This window comes from Paramormyrops kingsleyae, chromosome 8 (assembly GCF_048594095.1).
Source record: "Paramormyrops kingsleyae isolate MSU_618 chromosome 8, PKINGS_0.4, whole genome shotgun sequence".
NCBI lineage: Eukaryota > Metazoa > Chordata > Actinopteri > Osteoglossiformes > Mormyridae > Paramormyrops > Paramormyrops kingsleyae.
The window spans coordinates 7,791,738-7,811,618 of NC_132804.1; the positions used below are offsets into that span (position 1 = coordinate 7,791,738).

At 39.6% G+C, this 19,881-nt stretch overlaps 1 protein-coding gene and 1 long non-coding RNA gene across 2 annotated transcripts; one reads left to right on the forward strand and one right to left on the reverse strand.

The window, feature by feature from the left end:
* Nucleotides 1-836: 836 nt before the first annotated feature.
* Nucleotides 837-11,935, reverse strand: LOC111858918 (NACHT, LRR and PYD domains-containing protein 3-like). The gene is made up of 13 exons (XM_072715101.1): nt 11,779-11,935; nt 9,736-10,061; nt 9,350-9,457; nt 9,049-9,112; nt 8,332-8,542; nt 6,180-7,959; nt 4,989-5,162; nt 4,603-4,776; nt 3,992-4,165; nt 3,517-3,690; nt 3,193-3,366; nt 3,010-3,056; nt 837-1,764 (listed from the first exon to the last, which is right to left on the reverse strand). Exons 2-13 carry the CDS (start codon nt 9,915-9,917, stop codon nt 1,226-1,228), a joined length of 3,801 nt encoding a protein of 1,266 aa, XP_072571202.1. The 5' UTR covers nt 9,918-10,061; nt 11,779-11,935; the 3' UTR covers nt 837-1,225.
* On the forward strand, nt 8,396-9,885 carry LOC140592247 (uncharacterized). Its single transcript, XR_011992545.1, has 4 exons — nt 8,396-8,479; nt 9,094-9,226; nt 9,586-9,603; nt 9,818-9,885. It is a non-coding gene; the product is annotated as an uncharacterized lncRNA (long non-coding RNA).
* Nucleotides 11,936-19,881: the final 7,946 nt, after the last annotated feature.

The window sequence follows — 19,881 nt, forward strand, 5'->3', positions numbered from 1 at the left end:
ATAGCTTTTATGGACAGATTTTCTAGGCACAGTCAGGGCGTTGAGGGTGTCCGGTTTGGTGATCTCAGGATTAGGTCTCTGCTTTTTAAAAAACATAAAAGGAAACCCCACGCAATCAAATAATCAATTAAAGTATTTATTTAAAGAAAAAATCATAAGTGGGTACAAAGTCAAATTTATATAAATGCAAATGTGATTAAAGAAGAATGGCAACAGGATAAAATTAAATTTTAGATGCTGCTCACTGGTGAGTTGTGCTATTTTTAGAGCAGGTCCACGGGCGACTCATGTGGTCCTTGGGGGCATCCTGGTGCCCGTGGGCACCATGCTGGTGACCCCTGGTCTAAACTAACTCTACTTAGGCATGTACTTGGGTTCAAATAAAGTGATACAGTTTAAACGCATAATAAACAGCACAGCCTGGCAAGCAAACTGCTAAATTATAAGCTATAAGCTCCCAGAGTTACTGGCAGTTTATAGAGATACAGTAGTGTGAGGTACAGGGCAGGGGGGTGGGGCCTAAATGAGCCACTCTCTACATTAGTTTATTAGTAATTATATATATTTATGATCACAATCTTAACAATGCAGTATTTTAATTTGCTGACATGTGTTACCACTTTAAAGCAATGCAAAATTAACTAAAAACTGTGATTAAAAAGTTATTTTTATTTAATATGGGTACTGTATATAGCGTGGTTAAATATTTTTTGATTGTTTTTTTAAAACATAGCATGTAAATGAAACTTGAAAATGCATTTAAAGATCAAGTTATTCACAAATTTCTTTTTACACATGTTGTACTGTACCTCTATCAGAGTCTAACCAGTAAGTCAAGTTTGGGCAGCAGTACGGTAAGTGAAATAAGTAAAAATACACAAACATTTAGAATTCAAGGCATCATGCTGGAGTATATCATTCACTTGAGAAATGAATGTCGGGTTAGAGTTATTAATGAAACTTAATATTAAAGCTGATGAGAAACATGATTTTTAGTGAAAAACTGACATTTTATTAAAGCACTCAATGTGGATCATTTACTAAATTTGGACATTAAAGGTTAATATTAACATTGAAGGAGGTAGAGCTGTGCTCAGGTAAGGAGCGATTTGGACATGATGAGGAAAAGCTGGGCTCTGCCTGGCTCTGTCTATATTTAAACCCTGTTTTACATTATGTCACATCAGCTTGTTCATATGAATGCTCAAGACTGACTTAGATTACTTTAGTCCATCTGGCAGAGGGACACTGATGATCCTGTATTGGAAATCCAAAACCCTGGATATAGGGGCTTAGTGAATGTAGAGGAAAACCTGTACAGGAGGGTCAATTCATTAGAGGAAACTTTGTAAAAGGATAAAGTGCCAGCCGTCCAGTCTAAATACACTCCGACTTTGGGTGAGGGGGTTACGGAAATGCAAGTGTTTGCCTTATTGTGGCTGGCAAGAAAATCCTTCCCCGCATGGCAACGTAAAGCCCATGAAAGGTGATTTCCTCCAAACACACAGTCATAACCCATTCCTTCCCTACTGATTCCTTTATACGCCACTCCAATCCCAGCTCCAAATTTCCCCCCCCACTCAGCCTCCCAGTAGCAGCGACCAGAAAGACCCTCTTTGCACAAAACTTGGAACCAGAAGTTAAATCTGTCAGGGTGCTCTGAACATGGCTGCTCCTGTAATGTATATGTGACCGTCCTGTTCTTCTCAGACAGAGATAGCTGTCTGTGTGCCGTGTCGGGGTCCAGTGTGACCTGGCAAGCATCTGCAGTGAAAAAGAAGAATGAAAAATGCCATAATTACTAACACACTGCTGCCCTTTAAACAGACAAAAAATGTTACCCAAAGCATACCCATCCATCTATTTTTCATTCCTGCTTGTCCTATGCTGGAGGGAAAGCCACAGAACCAAGAGGAAAGATGGGCGGATGGCTCATTGTTGTTCCATCGCTAAATCGCCTGTAAAATAACTATTCACACTGGGTTCTTGATCAGGTTATTATTATATACAATGGGACTCTTTCATTGGTGGGTTATTTAACGGGCATCCACAGGATAGACGGGGAGCCACTCAGTAGCTAAAGCCCCTGCATAGTATCATGTGATCTGTAAAAAGTGCTCTGTCAAACTTGTACATATGTCTTCTACTGGATATGTGTTTCTCTGACTCCTTTTATTGACTTCTGTGCTTGATATAGTTGAGTTATGTGGTCAGTCCCTCGGCTGAACTGACTAACGCTGACATAGATCCAGTCTGCAGCTGCCCTACAGTCCCTCAACCAAGACCAAACTGGTTTCAAATCGATCAAAGTGAATCCTGGGCAACATCAGTCTAGAATGAATGAGTTAGTGGTTGGTTGGCGCCCTCTCCTGGGTTGTTCCCTGCCTTGCACCCACAACCTCCAGAATAGGTTCTGGACCCACAGAACCCTGAATAGGACAAGCAGTTACAGAAAATGGATGGAAAAATAATCCCATTAAAACACTAAACACATATTATTTAACCTTCGGTTTATAATGATTTTCTGTTTCTGCACATATATAAACACACAATTTGTACCGTAACACTTTAATAACAAAATAAAACAAAACAAAAACAAGAAGTTACTGAAAATGGATGGATGGATGGATTGAGAGTTTAATTAAGAGTGAGAAACATCTAGAAGTAATTAGTATAATGCTAAATTAAGGTGATTATATCCATGTCTCCTAAAAGGAAAACCTTAGATGTTTTGAAGTCAGAAATAATTCAGTTTAAATTAAAGTTTAATTTTTCAGAAATGTTGGGGGTGACCTTCATGCATGTAATACCTTCAGTGGCCCAACTGGATTCTGTTACTGGGCCAGTGGATGGTTTAATTTACATTGCCGCAGTAGTTTCAGTTAAATAATGATTATTTTAAAAAGTATGGATAATAAAGGAATGAGGATGACTCCTGAATAGAGTGACGAAGAAAGGGGGAAGGATTCTGAAGTAAAGAGATTCTGAAACCGACTTCATCAGGCTTACATTTTCTTGGTCCTGATCTGATCCTGGATTCTCCACCATAATCCATGCTATTGAAGAAGCAGGAGAAACACAAATTGAGCTTCACTGCTGTCATGCTATCACAGTCTGCTTTTCTGTTCATCTCACAAAAGTTTACACATCTTATCCAGTTATATAACAAAAGAGTAATTAGAAAGTACATACTGTAGTTTCTCCAATTTCCACCTGGGGTCCTCCAGGCCAGCAGAGAGCAGTCTCACTCCTGAGTCTTCTGGGTAATTGTAGGTCAGATCCAGCTCTCTCAGATGTGAGGGGTTTGCATGCAGAGCTGAAGCCAGACACTCAAAACCTGCCTCTGTGACTTGACAGCCTGACAACCTGCAGACAGGCAAACAAACCAAAAATATTCCATTCACACTTAATTTTAACATCTGCAACATAAATGTATTCATATTAATATGTGAATCCCTCAGTACTACTGACCTCAGTATCTCCTCTTTACAGTTATAGTTCCCTTACAATACTGACCTCAGTATCTCCAGTTTACAGTGTGAATCCCTCAGTCCAGCAGAGAGCAGTTTCACTCCTGAATCCTGCAGGTCATTGTCACTCAGGTCCAGCTCTTTCAGGTGTGAGGATTCTGAACTGAGAACTGAGGCCAAATCTTTGCAGAGTTCCTCTTTAAGATTACACCAGATTAATCTAATATGGGTATAAAATGAATTTGAAATGCCTTTTCCCCATGTGAGTATACCTGCTGCAGTATTTATATACCAAAACCATTATTAATTGTGAAGTTTTGCTGATAGAAGATATTCACTGTTAAATAAAGTTGGGTGATGGTAAGCCTTAGTCCTATCTTGGCACATGGTACCAGACAGGGGGCATTCTACAGTGGATGCCAATCCACCACAGGGCTTGCAAAGATACAGAGCATTTTTTGATAGTTTGGAAGCAACAAAAACTGCATGTAGGATTGACTAAGCAAACACATTCTACATACCGGAGTTTCTCCAGTTTGATGCAAGAAAGCTGCAGCAAACCAGAGAGCCTCTTCACTCCTGACTCTCCTGGGTGATTGTAGCTCAGGTCCAGCTCTCTCAGGTGTGAGGGGTTCGAACGCAAAGCTGAAGCCAGAGAAGCACAACCTGCCTCTGTGACTTGACAGCCTGACAGCCTGCAGAGCCAATCAGATGTCATTCATAAACTCCCATTGTATGTTGTGAATACAAAACACTAAACTGACTTTGTGATCTGTCATATGTAATTTCAAGAATCCAGAGGATTATTTAAATTATTGTGGAGAGCTAACATCTTGATTAGTTATCATCTTCTGCTGTGTCGCAGCTACTCTTGTCTTTACACCCTGCCTCATATCTACAAGTACTGTATTGTACTCATTCCCATATGTAATACTCATTATTGCTGCTTTTTTATATCACTTGTCTTGTAATTAATTTGTATATGGCTTGTATATTGCATGTTGTCTGTAAATGATACATTTCCTTGTCTGTACATTGTCTGTCTAACTTGACAGACACCTTAGGCTGCAACCAAATTCCTTGAGTGAGTTGATTCTGACTATATTGTTACTGCTTTTGGAATAATAGTCACCTCAGTATCTCCAGTTTACAGCCTGGATTTCCGAGTCCATCAGACAGCAGCTTCACTCCTGAATCCTTCAGGTTATTGTAACTCAGATCCAGCTCTCTCAGCTGTGAGGAGTCTGAGCTGAGAACTGAGGCCAAGGCCTCACAGCATTCCTCTGACAGGTTACACTGATTCAGCCTGAGAACAACATGTGTTTGTCTCATTTTCAATTTAATAATTTAAATCATGATGAACTGATTGAATACCTGCTGCTTTATGACCAGAGCAACGATAACTACATAAGATCAAAGCATAGCTGATTGTAACATCTCCATTAAATCATACTGAAAATAATTCACATCATGTTTCCAGAAATTCCATCCTCAGTGTCCAGACCAGTAAGAACATACCTCAGGCTCTCCAGTTTACAGTGTGGATTCCTCAGTCCCTCAGAAAGTAGCTTCACTCCTGAATCCTGGAGGTCATTGTTGCTCAGATCTAACTTTCTCAGAAGTGATGACTCTGAGGTAATAATGGAGGCCATCGCTTTACAGCTTTTCTCTGTGAGGTTACACTGGTCCAGCCTGAAGAGAATATGTTACATGAACCATGAATATCGTAGAAATTTAATGCTGTTTTTCTAAACACCTCTTTCACATAAATTTACAATTTTAATCTAAAAATACTTATACACTTGCTTACAACATATAGAAAAAGTATGTTTAAAGCTTTCAGCAAGATTCAAACCACAATACTATCACAGAAGGCTGCTTTATTTTAAAATGATTATTATTGTTATTATTATTGTCGTTGTTGTGGTTACTACTTCATTTTGGGTGACAAATATTAATTTTATAGTAATCTACACAGCCTATAGAATTACAAGTCAAGGTTTAAATGTAATATTTAGATTTAGTACATCAAATATTACTTCTGCGTAGAGTGTTTTTGACTGTACACACACAAGCTCCAGTCAGCTGGCAAGATCTGCTCCACAGGCACAGTGGGCTAAAATCTGAATTATGTACTAGATCCAAAACTTATGAAAACGAAACACATTTATAGCATTAGAGTAGTTAACATGAGTGTGCATACAAATTGCATGTATACTGTCCATATGGAAGCAACCTTGATCACTTCCAGGTTCTCAACTATGCAATGTACCTGCAAATTTGGAAACTTCTGTAAAATACCTTCAAAGTTACTATGTTCACAAGACCAAGTGTCTTCTACATCTGCCCTTTCCTTACTTTGCTGCAGCATAGTACTATTGCTTATTTTTTGTGGCAATTTGTTTCAAAATGAAACCATGTATCAATCTTCATCCATTTAATGTTTTTGTGAAACAGTAATAAAATCCATCAAATACTTTTTGACTTATTACATTCAGAAGTTCAACTGCCATATGCTTTCACCTTATTCCCTTTGCTGTCACTAAGTGATGTTACTTAAAGACTTACTTATGCTGTTTTTTCAGTCAACAAAATCCTATGTTTATATTGTTGAGAGACATGAATCATCTGAAGGAACGTTCAGCATGACATGTACTTCAGGTATGGTATAGAGCCTGATATTAACTTTAGCGTACTGGTGATACTTACAGAGCGATTTTGTAGAGTTGCACCACTGACAATATTATTAGTAGTGGAAATTCTGATCTGATGTATTTCTTCAAATCAAACTCTTCCTGCACATTCTCTGATATCAGCAACAAAACCACAATGGCTGACCATTCTGCAGGAGACAGTTCTGCATCTGAATGTGAGTCCCGATATCTTTTGAGTTCTTCCACTAGAAAACTGTAGTTCATTTCCTTCAAACAGAAGAAGAGATTGACAGCTTTTTCTGGAATAAGATACCCCCTTATCTTCTCCAGTATGTATGTGATTGTTTCCTCAAGACTCTGTGAGCTGTTCTCTGTTACTGGCAGGAGGCCTCGTAGGAGTATCTGGTTGGAGTCTATTGACATGGCAAGAAGGAAGCGGAGGAAGAGGTCCAGGTGTCCATTCCGACCCTTCAAGGCCTGATCTACTGCACTCTTGTGTAGGTCAGTAATCAATGGTTTGGTCTTGTTGGATTTATATTGGTGAAGTAAATTCTTATTTCTGTTTGTAAAACACTCAAACACATACACAGCAGCCAGAAACTCCTGAACACTCAGGTGCACAAAGCTGAACACTCTCCCCGGAGACTCCACATCTTCCCCAGGAAAGATCTCTGTACACAACCCAGAGAGCAATGAGGCCTCAGTGACATCAATACCGCACTCTTTCAGGTCGTCTTCGTGAAATAGTGACTGCTTCTTTTCCAGCTGTTCGAAAGCCAATTCTCCCAGTTTCAGAATGAACCGTTTTTCGGCTTCTAACAGCTCCTTTGGGGTTGCCTCATGGATTCCTTGAAACTTCTGTTTCTTCATGTTTGTCTGAATGAGCAGGAAGTGTATGTACATTTGCGCCAAAGTTGTGGGGATTCCGCTATAGCCTTCATCACTCGACATTTGCTCAAGGACAGTAGCAGAAATCCAGCAAAAGACTGGTATGTGACACAAAACATCAAGGATTATTAAATGTTTCAGGTGTGACATGACCTTTTCAACCTGTTTGTGATCCCTGAACCTCTTTTTGAAATATTCCTGCTTCTGGGCGTCACTGAATCCATTTATCTCTGTCACTTGGTCTACATATTCATGAGGGATCTGACTGGCTGCCGCTGGTCGGGAGGTTATCCAGATGTGAGCAGACGGAAGCAGATTCCCCTTAATGAGGTTGGTCAGCAATACATCCAGTGATGTTTTCTTTGTTAAATCAGAGCAAAAGTCATTTGTCTGGAAATTAAGCGGAAACTGACACTCATCTAGTCCATCGAAGATGAATAAAACTTTAAACGTATAAAATTCAGTACTAAGCTCCTTTAACTCTGGAAAGTACTTCTGAAGAAGTTGCATCAGACTGTATTCTCTATCTCTCTCAAGATTAAGATCCCGAAAGTGAAGAGGAAACATGAAAATTACATCTTCATTTGCTTCTCCATCAGCCCAGTCAACGATGAATTTCTGAACTGAGACTGTTTTTCCAATCCCAGCAATCCCCTTTGTCAATACAATTCTGATGGGATTACTTTGTCCACTTAAAGGTTTAAAGATGTCATTGCATTTGATTGTAATCTGTTTTGCACTTAGTGCTCTGGCTAATATGTCTCCTTCATTCATTTCATTGCCGTCATTTTTGGTCTCCCTATTCCCACATTTTGAAATGTGGACTTCTGTATAGATGTTACTCAAAAGTGTTCGATTTCCTTGACTTCCAATCCCCTCAAGTATGTATTCATATTTTTTTTTCAACTTGACTTTCATTTTCATTTGACACGTTCTTGTATAATACACTGAAAGAACAAACAACTGTAAGTTCCAAGAACATTTCATTGTGCATTTTCAAAAATCACAGGACAGCTGTAGTAGGTCTCACACGGTGATTTATAATGTATGGTGTTCAGAGTTGAAATTTAAGTCCCGCTACCAATAATTTAATTAGGAAGGAGAAATTAATTCTGCGGCTATTTAGATTTCTATGGAAAACCTAGTGGCCATGAATTCAGTTCCTGTCTTAATCTCCAGTTTAAGCAAAAGCCATGAGTTTATTCTATGTATAGGATCGACATGTAATACAGGCATCAAAAGTTTAGTTGCATAGATAATTTGCCGGTTTTTAGTGCTAAATCCTTCAGCTGTTGTCCAAAGACAAAACAAACTCTTACACTTGTCCCCTGTCTCTGTGACGTCCTTCATGTCCCTTAGGATGCGCTGTGTGATCTCCAGAGCCCTCTCTTCACCACAGCTCTCCACCATCTTCTTAAGAACAACCAGGGTGTCACAGTCCACCAGCTGGCCTGCACTGATTTCTGGGTAATCCTGACATAAATGCCTTCTGAATTCTTTCAGTTCATCCTGTTCAACCCTCATAATATCCTATAGGAAGTAAATTGAATACATACAAAAAGTTTATTTTATACAGTTATTCTGTTCTGAAGTCTAACATACAGTTATGGAAACAAAGATCAAACTATAAATTGTAAAACATACTAGTAGTGTAGTGATCCACTTTTACAAAACTGCAGTATGAAATTTCAAGATGTGGGTTATATACACTTAACATTGGAATACAACCAGCCACATACAAATCACCATATTTTTGCTGTGGCTTAGAACAGACAGATGGTTCTGAATTAATATAATGACCCAAAACCGGCCTGAATCATGAGAGATTGCAAGAAATATTCAACTGTTTGGAGATCAACAAAGGGCTGTAATCTGTTCCCAACTGGGTTTACTTGACTTAAAGGTATTCACATATGTTTTTATTTTTCTTCAACACATTTCATTATCATATTATGGTTTCATGGGTGCAAATTCAGCATGTTCAAGGCTTTTCTATTTGTAGAACCTGAAGATGAAAAATATAAAACATCGTATGCCTTCAGTTTGTATATGAAGTTGAAAAACTCGTCATTCTTCTGCAGACAGCTTGACTGCTGGACCCTGGGGACAGAACATGAAAAACATAATTTTGAGATGGAAAACATGAAGATGAACCATAGAATAACAGGTTCACGTTCATGGGGTTTCATTCCAGCGTCTACAAACATTGAGCAGGTAGAAAATCAGCTCAATCAACATAGGAGAAAAATAAGAGTCACATAACTGTTGTGTGCTAATATGCCACCCAAAAAAGTAAACTATGCTGCTCAATCTCAGATCCTGAATAAAAAAGATTACCTTGTATCAGGCGAATCCTGCTCACTGAAGTTTATTAGTCTGCCCTCTGACCAATCAGACTTCATTGACAGACAACTTTGAGTCTCTACTTTTTCCTTCTGCTGCACCCTGTGTTTTGAGCATAGAGAGTAACCTTCCAATTAACCTCATCTCCATATTACAATGAAAATATTTTCATTGCTATGGCTTTACTTTAAAATGCATAATAGACAACTTTCTCCTGCTTATCTTTACAGGGCAAAGATGGTGCACAGGTAACAGAAATGTTTGGGCAGGAAATTCAAAGGCCAGCATGAATTCAGCAAGAGCAGCATTTTATTTATTTCTTTGTAATTAATATGATGTACTCATATACACATATACAGTCATTAGGAATTAATTTTTACCTGTCATAAGACATTCCCCTCTCCACATGCTCCTCAGACACACTCATTTTGGAGGCTGCTCCTCTCTCCTCACGCTCCTCAGAGACACTCATTTTGGAGGCTGCTCCTCTCTCCTCACGCTCCTCAGAGACACTCGTTTTGGAGGCTGCTCCTCTCTCCTCACGCTCCTCAGAGACACTCATTTTGGAGGCTGCTCCTCTCTCCTCACGCTCCTCAGAGACACTCGTTTTGGAGGCTGCTCCTCTCTCCTCATGCTCCTCAGAGACACTAATTTTGGAGACAGTTCTCCTCTCCTCCTTTTCCCTTTTCTTTCTCTGCACTTTTCACTGTGAAATGTAGAGTTAGCTTCCTGTGTAATTCTCCTTGAGCAGATTAGGTGAATATCGCAAATATTTCCAAAGACAGCAAACCTCTCCAAATAAGGAAAACCAACATGTTTTCTGATTAAATATGGGGAGTTATTTTGTATATATTTTCTTTTCTTTAGAAATGTAGTCAAACCACATAATGACACTGTACCTAACTTTTAAACAATTAAATTAATGGGTCGTATTAAGTTACATACATATTATGTCGCAGTTTGTGCATAGAAGCCACTTTACCAGGGAATGTCAGGTGATGTTGTATTAAATGTCTGGTGATATTTTGTTAAAATGAGCTAAATGGCTAACAATTTTGTAATAGGAAACTTTTTAAAATGAAACACAGCCTGGGACTTTACATGATGAAAAATGGAAAAACATTACAGATAAAACGTCATTAGGGAGTACAGGATGTTTTAACATTTCATCATCAATTTCACTTTTATATCCCTATTTGAAAAGGCACTACTACGTGTTAGGTATGTACTTTTTAACCAATATTCGAACATTCGTTCAAACATGATATGAAAAATTCTTATTCAAACTGTAATTAACCCATTTGAATTTTAAAGTGTCTCTGCAGCCTATAAGCATATTAGACCGTTTGTTGTAATTTTACTGTTTGCTGTCTATGAAGCAGGGTGGGAAAATATTTTTTGAAATAGTTCAGTGTTCTCTAGCAATACTTTTGCGTTCCCTCACAATACTTCTACGTTACTAATAATAACTGTGGCCTGTTGTGGTAAGCCTTTTAGGGAACGGGATGTCAAAAAACATAATCTGCCCAAAATACTGTCAAGCAAACAAAACATACATCTTACAAAACTCCGCGTTAACTAATTACCCAAAGCTGAACGGAACCACAAAAGAGCTTTTTTTGTTTTTGTTTTACCACCCAGTCACTCACCGTAATCTTACTCCCACTTAACAAACAACTACTTCGTAACAGTTAATAAAACCAGTTTGAACTTGGATGATTCTATATACCAATTCCTAAATACAACATGCATGCCCACATATTTGTTTTAATAACAATCAAGACATCCGAGGTATTAATATCATTATCTAATGTTCATAATAAAATATCCATCCATCTTCTAGATCAGGGGTGGGCAATCTAATCCGCAAAGGGCCGGTGTGTAAGGAGGTTTTCACTGCAACTCCCTAATCAGGTCACTAAATAGAGGACTGACTGACTGAAGAGTCCTCAGACCTGGGTTTGAACAGCTGACCTAAAGGTTATCTCAAAACCTGCATACACACCGGCCCTTTGTGGATAAGATTGCCCATCCCTGTTCTAGATCCACTTGTCCTATGCAGGGTCCAGGGAATAACCAAAGGTGAAGTTCCACCTGTAGTACTTTCACATTTAAATGTGGCTAACATTGTACGCATAGAATTGTAGAACTGAAATATCCAATCCCGAAGTCAATCCCACAAAGCACAGAACAGGGGATATGTTAGACGAGATGCCAGTCCATCTCAGAACCCAAAATATCGCACATGAAACAAGTTTTTCATATTGATGTGGGGCACTAAGTATACTTTATATATTAAAAAATGAACAGTAATTTAATAAAATTATTTGTGTAATCCAAAGTTTTATGTCATAAATTATATATCAGAAATAAGATAGAAAAGTCATACGTGTAATTATAACATTTTAAAAACCACAACTTACCTTTCAAAGCGTTTCATTCACTCTCTGTTGTTGGACTGACTGAAAATGTTACTTTCATTTACCAAACAGGTTCAACAGGTAACAGAAGCATTCGAAGTTATGATCATTGTCATTGGTGTTTTCCGTGGTTTGTGCTGAGGAGTGGCTCAGAGGCTCTGGGCTATTTGAGGCCCCCCTACTATTTAATTGTTTTTTTAGTGGATGACTCCAGCCTTCTGCTGGGGTCAGCCCTACAGGACCCCTGGTCCTGAGTCTCTACTTACCAAAAGCACTGCATGCAGAAGAATGTACCATACACTGCAAAATATTTTGTGCGTAATTAATAAATGCAGCATATAATATATGATATATATATTATATATAAGTGTTTATTGCAATCGCTGGCTAAGGAATATACATGGTTTTGGGACTGGTCCTACAACACAGACACTTTCTCGTTAACATGATAACTTAAAAAGCATTTGATGGATCGTTTTAAAACTGCAGACATATTGTCCAGGTGATGAACTGCAACTTTTTGACACCAATTGCACCAAAACTGAAGCAGCACTGCATATTGATAGTAAAGAAAAGGGCAGTTCCAGACACTTCACCCTGTTAGTGTGAAAACTCAACAAAAATTTGATGGATCTTTTTCAAACTGTACAGAAGCATTGTATGGGTGACAAACTGGAAATGGAAAAATTTTAGATAGACCCAAAATTGAAGCAAGGCTGCATAGTGATTGATATTACTCCACCAAACATAGTAAGTGATCCAGTGACCTTTGGATTACAGGCATGGTGTCTTTACTCGCAGCGTCACACACACTGCTCTTAGATGCTGTCTAGTTCTGTGAGAATGGAAGGAGCCAGATAGTTGAGCATTGATTGTGTGAAAGAATGTAGCAGTTCAGGTTTGTTGTTTTCATGTTTTAAAAACACAGAAGGTTGATGTGTAGCTGTTGGTTTTCAAGTACACATTCTTTACCTACCAACTGACCTTAAGTATAACTATTTTACATATTTCAAATGACACCCATGTTATGTTTACACATTTTAAATTATACTCCCGACCAAACTTGAAAAATAATTTAAATTCAGACACATGAGCTGACCTATCACAAAATCCATCCATCCTTTTTCTGCACCCACTTTATACTATCCAGGGTTGTAGGGTTCTGGAGCTTATCTCAGAAGCTTTGGCTGCAATCCAGGCTTGGGCACCAACCCATCACAGGGCACACTCACACATGCACAATTTGGTAACTCCGGTTTAGCGGGTTTGTGGGGGGAAGCCAGAGTACCTGAAGGAAACCCAACAACGACACGGAGAGAACGTGCAAACTCCACACATGGAGCCACATCAGAGACTCAAATCCAGGTCCCATGCATGAGGCAACAGTACTAACCACTGTGCAACCATGTGACTCCAGTCTGACACAAAATATTTCACATACTTCAGATGCCTCATGACCTGGTTGTGTAGCTGGCTTTCGCTATTGCATTGGTAGGCTATATCACTACATAGCATTGCAAAATGTCACTGCAGCTGAGTGTTTGAAGTTTCTTTTAAAAGCCTAATGATTGTGATGGCATTGATAAACGCCCGCAGTGTTTTTAGTGGCCTCTGTTGTGACGGCGGGAAAAACACAATTGATCTGCTTGGCATGGTGTTGACACAAAGTGACCCTGGAGATGGAATCTCTGTTCATCTGTTCTCTCCATGCCCATATAAATGCATGATCTTAAAACTTGCTCTGCATATTAATTATTTAAAAATGAACAAATGAAAATCAAGTGCTATCAAATATGTCATCATTAATAAATAAAAATTAAAATGACGAGTAATATTAGAATATGGCAGAATTTTTACGACCCTGTCCATCAAAATCAAAGTGAAAGTTCCTAAGTCTTATCACTTATGGTGTTATGGTGGGGCATGATTGAAGGGATGATTCATGGGGCAGCTCAGTAACAAAAGGAACTTTATTGAAAACTGGACTAAACCAACAAGAAACATGAGGGACGATGAGGGGCGTAAACACAGGCAGGTAGACAAAACCAGAACTAAATCAAGCTAAACTAAGCACAAGGGAAAATAAACTAATACAGAACATGTTCAGGGAACAAAACTAAGGGAGACTAAACCACAAGCAGATGTGAGCCATTGACCAGTAACCAAACACTAGGGACTAGGAGTTACAAGACACAAGTGAGGGTCGTAATCACTAACACTATAAGGACTCAAACACTCTGAGCTAGTAGGAACTGGGATTGCAGCACATTACTACAAAACTAGGGACAAACAGGGAAAACTAACAAAGGCAGAAGGATAAGAACCAACAGAAATGTCACAAACAAAAGAAATAACAAGGGTAAAACAAAACTGAAAAGAAGGCTGAAGTCCTTGAGCGGATAATGGTAGAAGACCACACACTCAGAGCATTGAACCACAGGGCAGCCCAGGGAGTGGGAGAACACACCAGAGAATGTGAAAGGAAAGAAACACAGAAAGAATAGGGTGGCCAGTGACACCTGCTGGCCAAATGGGGACAGAAGAGCCAAAAACATAGCATGCTCAAGACATGTAGATAAAAGCTTCTTCTGAAATGTTCAGTCTAAGCTTTGAGGCTGCAGAAATGCTGGACAATGAGAAGGTCGAATGCAACGTCTGCAAGGAAATGAAGCTCCACGTTTTGGTGGTTGTTTTGCTTGGTAAACTTGATTAGAGAGATGCCAGATAAATTGTTCTTGAAATTACTGGAGTTGTTCAGTGTTTTGTTCTTTCTTGTTGTCATTCCTTTTCAACTATATAAAAAATAAAACCACCAGTAAAGAGCCAAAATTCTCCAGTTCGTACATAATTCAGAAAATAGTTTGTGTCTGAATAAGAATCAGTAAAAACGTCCCTTCCCACACACCGTCAGCCTAATTAAGGTCTCAGTCCTGTTATAGAGGCACTTTTATTATTTATTGACCAGTTGAAGCCAAATATTTTTCATTACAATTATTTATTATTATTATTACATACTCAATAGACTAAGCAGTAGTCCCCTGGACTCACTGGCCAAGACAGTATGCTCACATGGTTTACTTGCTCTCCCTACCTACGTCTTCACAGGGGCTTTAAGATTTGCCATTGAAGGCTGCCCTGCCTTGTGGTTGGGGTGATTATCACCCCCCAGCCATGCCGTGTTGGTATTTATTGTGGCTGCCTGAGTGGAAGCCAAGGTCACTGGCAGTGTGTGTGGTGCTGATCATCTCCAGCTGGTGTGCAGTGTGCATGGTACTGATCATCTCCAGCTGGTGTGCAGTGTGCATGATGCTGATCATCTCCAGCTGGTGTGCAGTGTGTGGTGCTGATAATCTCCAGCTGGTGTGCAGTGTGTGTGGTGCTGATCATCTCCAGCTGGTGTGCAGTGTGTGTGGTGCTGATCATCTCCAGCTGGTGTGCAGTATTCGTGATGCTGATAATCTCCAGTTGGTGTGCAGTGTGTGTGGTGCTGATCATCTCCAGCTGGTGTGCAGTGTGCATGGGACTGATCATCTCCAGTTGGTGGATTCCCAGCTGGCCGTCGCATCGCAAAATGTAAGAACTGTGAGGTCTTAGTTTGTCTTATTTTGTTGAATATATTGGGGTATTTCAAACCATGAGCCCTGAATTGTCTATTGAATTGCAATCGTGAGCACTGCATCGTTACACCCCTATACTGTACCTTACGCTGTCTTGAAATTAAATGCTGTCATTACAACACATTATTTGAGTTACTTTAATGAAGCACATTTATGCACATACAAATATTTATGTTTATTTGTGCATTAAAATGACTGGTGTTATAGGGGGAAGCATGTGCCCGTAATCAGAAAGTCACTTGTTCAAGCCTGGCTTTGGTAGAATAGTCACATAACAGTGGACCCATGAGCAAGGCCCTTAACCCCCATCTCCATGGGCCCTACTGCAGGTAGCTGCCCTTCGCTGCCAAGCTCGCTCTCACCTACACGTGCGTCATGGAGAGTTAGGGGGGTTAGACAAATAGAAACTGTCCCCATGGGGAATCAATGAGTTTTATTATAATTATCATTATGAATATATATTGCATGCGTCGGTCTTTATTACAGATACTGAGACTCATTCAATGAGGTACATTGTAACTCTGCTGTCTCCAGTTCAGGGCTGCTATAATTAAACCCAGAAGCGCCAGAAGCTTTATGCCCATCCCTAATAAACAGACAGAAGGTAAATACATGGAGTGCAGGAGTGACTGACTGTGCACTGACATCATCTGGATGTGGGCGTGGCCTTTAGCAATAACTATGGCAGTGGAAGTTAGCTACCAAACTGGGTTCTGGTCCTGATGTGACAGGCACTTCTGTAAAGCTGAATTAAGGTAACATCAACAAAAATCATAAAATATCAACAACAACAACAGCCACTGTGGGTGGTGTGGTGGTACAGTGGTTAGCACTGTTGCCTCACAGCAAGAAGGTCCTGGGTTTGATCCCAGGACCTTTGAGGTCCAAAGCATTTGACTAGGGTGGGAAAATGCTCCACATAGTGGTGCTTAGGATGAAGCCTTAACTCAGGGAAAGTCTGTGGGAGTACCTGCCTATGATCACTGATTTTACACTAATGGAAAATCATCAGTAATGGACGGGCACAATGCTAACTCCACCACCTCTTTCAGTTCCATCAAAACTTCCCATGCACCATCACCCTCTGGTACTACACTGCCTACAAGCAATGGAAGCAGTCGGAGTAGAGTGCCCATTGCCTCCTATCGTTCCTCGAGACAGAAGCGTTTTGGGAATTGGCTGAGGTCTATCAACTTTATCGCTGTGCTGATATGGAAATGATGCAATCTTTTGTTTCAAATACCCTAAAGTGAAGTACTTCGGTCGGATCATCTCCTTAATGCAAAGAGAAAGCTCCACAGGAACGATACCTTCCAGAAGATTATGCAGTACATCGGGTGGAAAGCCTGTGATTGGAAGGAAGTGATTCAGGGAGTCACTCAAGACACAGCCCCCTTTAACACCAAAGTAGCTAATCAAAGTGTCAATTTCTTGAACATTTTATAGATGAAGGTCATGGCTGGCTTTGGTTCTTTGAGTAAACTCTTTATATCTGACTTTGGTTTCTTGAAATTGTTCTGTTGTGGCCATACAGAATCTGCAAACATATTCAGCTTGAATTGACTCTACAAAGCCAATTAATCCATGGGCAGCCAGATTGTCAGCAGAAACACAGAAGATGGTGCCTTTGACATTCTGAGCAACATTTTCAATGAAGACACCATCCTGTTCAAGAGTATGCAGATCATGCAGCAGTGGAGCAAGTACAGCTGCATACCCATACTTTTGCAGGTCTGACACTTTGCTAGAATTGCAAGCTGTATAGTGTGTAAGGCTGATCTGTATTTTGGTGACAAGAACCCAGTACACAGCATAAAGTTTATGAATTTTTCGTGATGTGCCAAGCGTGTTAGCAATTTCTAGCTCATCAATATATAACTGTAGAAGTATGGTGAGATCCTCTTTTGAAAGTAATTCATTTTCAAGGAAATACAATCCACGACTCCTGAATCATTTGAAGGATGGGAACATACATGATGGTATGTCCAGGTTGTTCCAAATTATACTCTACTGGCTTTACACAGAGATAGTTGCGCTCAATAAAGGTTTTTCTGCGCTTAGATGAGGACAGCTCTCCATCTTTAGAGGTAGCAGTTAAAAGAGCACTGGTCTCTATTACAGTACTAACAATTTCATCCAGGGTAAGTTCTGCAATATTTGAACCATTTCTCTGCAGGACATAACTAACTGCCTCCTTGATCAATGGCTGGGATAAAGACAAAATTTGATTCAAGTGCTCCACTATTTCTTGTGTAGCTATGTTTGAAACATGGAAGAGAGCTTGCATCTTGAGGAATAAGGAAGAAGCATTCATTTTGAGTTGATTTTTTAGACTGTCAGTATTGCACTGATCATGATCCCACACTTCTGTGCTCTGGCCTGGACATACTTCATGCATATCAGTAGTGATCTCCACAGTACTGGATAGAACATTCAACAAAAAACAACAAATTTATTTTTGTATAGCGCGTTATCACAACATTACATTGTCTCAAAGGGCTTTACAGCATCCCCACCCAAAGTCCCCAGTGAGTAATCCAGAGGTGACAGTGACAAGAGAAAAAACACCCTAGAAGGAAGAAACCTTGGGAGGGACCAAACTCAAAGGGGGAGCCCATCCTCCTGGGGCTGGCAGGGAAAGTCAAATCGGAGAGATGGCCAAATGCCAAGTCACGCTGTCTAAGTCATAAGATTTGAGTCACAACCGGGGAGCAGGGAGGTGGTGACAAGAATTCTTGGGATTCTTACTGACAGTTTCACTTCGAAAATCTGATGCAAGACTTGCTTAATGTTCTCTACTTTTATGGGAATTAAATGTACACATTTGTGCTATAGTTACAATCTTTATATGGGCATGGCACTGTTTCATGATCTTTGAAATGCTTTCTGAGATGACATATTCAGAAAAGTTTGCTGAAATCTGCATAAAAGACATATAAATAGCACAGGCTGCTGGCTCTGCTCTACACTACTATGCTGTGTAGTATGATATCTTGACAAATGAGTTCTCAGTGAATTAAGTGTCTTAAATGTACATATGCAGTCATTATGAATGCATGAATTGGGACAAAGTCTGGAAAAGTGGCTGTGTTGCAGTCTGTAGTATTTAAATAATTGTGTTCTGGGAGTTAAAGTAGCTGGGCACAACTTACACTGCCAAATCATATTGAAGTCAGCAACCTAAAAGGCATAAATAAATAAATTTATTACAAGCTACATGCCTCTGTCAAACCATAAATCCATACACTTAAAACTGACTATAAATTACAGTAAAATCCCGTTACTTCAAGGGACCTGGCAAAACAGTCCGTTATATCCAGAGTTGCTGTATGTCCAGAACACAACTACAGGACACCATTTAGTCATGCCACACCCCGGTAGACACACTTGTGGTATATATTATTATATTGTACATGCAGTAATCCAACCTCACCTGATCAGATGCGTGACTATTAATAATCCCGACTACGTATATGCGCTGGATATCACCGGCACGCCAGGCGCCTTGTAGGAGGAGCCTGCATGTCCGGGCAGTACAGTTACGATGTCTCCTAATGGGTCGGCTGAGTGCATATGTTGGAAAACCATGACCTGCAGGGTTTATTCCCCGCGGTTAAAGCTGTTCAAGTTCTTACCACTGAATCACTGTCTGTGCATTGTAAACAGCAACCCAATGACTATAGACACACGGGTCAAATTGCACCAATGTAATAACGTGCAACGTAATTCTGTCCTGGTTCATCGGTCAATGTTATTCTGATTTTTAGAGTTTGGATGTAGATGAATTACCCAGGTAATGTTTTAGAAAAGAATTAGTGGAATATAAAATGTTATGAAATGCTACACACGATAAGTGTATAGGTGATTTATGACAAACGATAAGGATGATATATGTAGCATATTAATGGTGGAATGAAAGCACAAACTATGTAAAATTCCCAGAAATACATGGGTCGTTAATGTACCAAGTTACTTTAACGGCGCGTCAGCATGACAATGCATTCTTTAATACTGGCGCAAAGCTTAACATAATTAGTTACGTCGAAATAACGAGATAATGTCTCGAAGTAACGACTTACTATCTCGTTGTAACGACTTATTGTGTCGAAATAACGACTTATGGTCTCCGAAAAAAAAATCATCAAATGCGGTTCAGGGCTTCCGTAGTGTCGTACAGCACAAATGTGTATTTTTGAATGAACAGCGCAAACGTACAACATAAAATGGCTGTCTTATTCACTTTAATTGTTTCCACGACCATGTCCTATAAAAAATAAGCCAATTCCCAATTAGTTACGGTAACCACCAATTTAAATAAGGATTTTTGAGAATCCCCTGTCTCAACTTCTGGCCAACATTACCTCGCAACATTAACTTTTATCAACCTAAAATATCAAAAACGTCTGTAAAAATATTAAGTAATATTAACATTTGAAATTTACCGTGAAATATTAAACTGTTTGGGGATCAACAAAGGGCTGTAATCTGT